Raw genomic sequence first — 906 nt, 5'->3', positions numbered from 1 at the left:
GCAACTTCTTCCATGGGCAAGCGATCACCGTGATGGCTCTTATGGATTCAACTGTGAATTTTTTTTATAACATCCTTCCCTATGTGATTTTTGACTATGGCATAGACACTCTCACGTTTCCTTGGCCGGAGCGCACGGTTCCTTACCGCCTCGACGAAAATTTCTCCGTAAGAATGCGTCAGACAATCTACGACGCTATGGACGAGATCGAAAAATACAGCTGCGTCAGGTTTGTGCACTACGACCCCGAAGCACACGGTAAGAAAGTCTTCTTGGACGTAGTTCCTTTGTCGGAGCGTTTATGCTTTGCTAACATCGGCTATCACCCTAGGAAGAGCAGAATCTTGGGCCTGCACCAAGAGGGCTGCAGTAGAAGGGGAGTAGTGATTCACGAGTTCTTGCACGTGCTCGGCATGCAGCACACGCACCAGCGCAAAGACAGGGACGAGCACGTGGAGGTCTACCGCAAAAACGTCGTCTCTAATCGTCGGAACCAATTCCACAAGACATTTTCAGAGTACTACGGCCTCCCCTATGACCTACAATCCTTGATGCACTATGACATGCGGGTTTTCGCTAAGGCAGGCGCCGGTCACACCATGCGGGTTCGGGAGATCAAGGACGCCTCCGGAGCCAGGACTACGCCTTTGAGCTATGCAAAGAAGACTAGGATGTCGTGTGGGGACATCGCGTGGGTCAATAGGGTCTATGGATGCCGCTGCCACTATCTGGGCGATGACTTGCCCGGCGCCATGCCCTACGCGGACTGGCTCAAGAGCAAGATGGGGAAAGAGAAGTACGACATGCTGGATTATCTCGTTCCCAACAAATCCAACTGCCGGGGGTCGCGTAAAGAGTGATCCACCCCCCACTAGCCTGGTGGCTAATTGCACCACTTGGGCGGGA

General features: G+C 52.9%; 1 protein-coding gene across 1 annotated transcript; it reads left to right on the top strand.

Moving 5' to 3' along the window:
• Positions 1-32: 32 nt before the first annotated feature.
• On the top strand, positions 33-860 carry LOC119592393 (low choriolytic enzyme-like). Its single transcript, XM_037941214.1, has one exon. The coding sequence runs from the start codon at positions 33-35 to the stop codon at positions 858-860; it is 828 nt and encodes a 275-aa protein (XP_037797142.1).
• Positions 861-906: the final 46 nt, after the last annotated feature.

Source organism: Penaeus monodon, chromosome 30 (genome assembly GCF_015228065.2).
Source record: "Penaeus monodon isolate SGIC_2016 chromosome 30, NSTDA_Pmon_1, whole genome shotgun sequence".
In the NCBI taxonomy this organism is placed as follows: domain Eukaryota; kingdom Metazoa; phylum Arthropoda; class Malacostraca; order Decapoda; family Penaeidae; genus Penaeus; species Penaeus monodon.
Note: the sequence above shows the minus strand (reverse complement) of the source record. Positions and strands in the feature narration are given on the sequence as shown.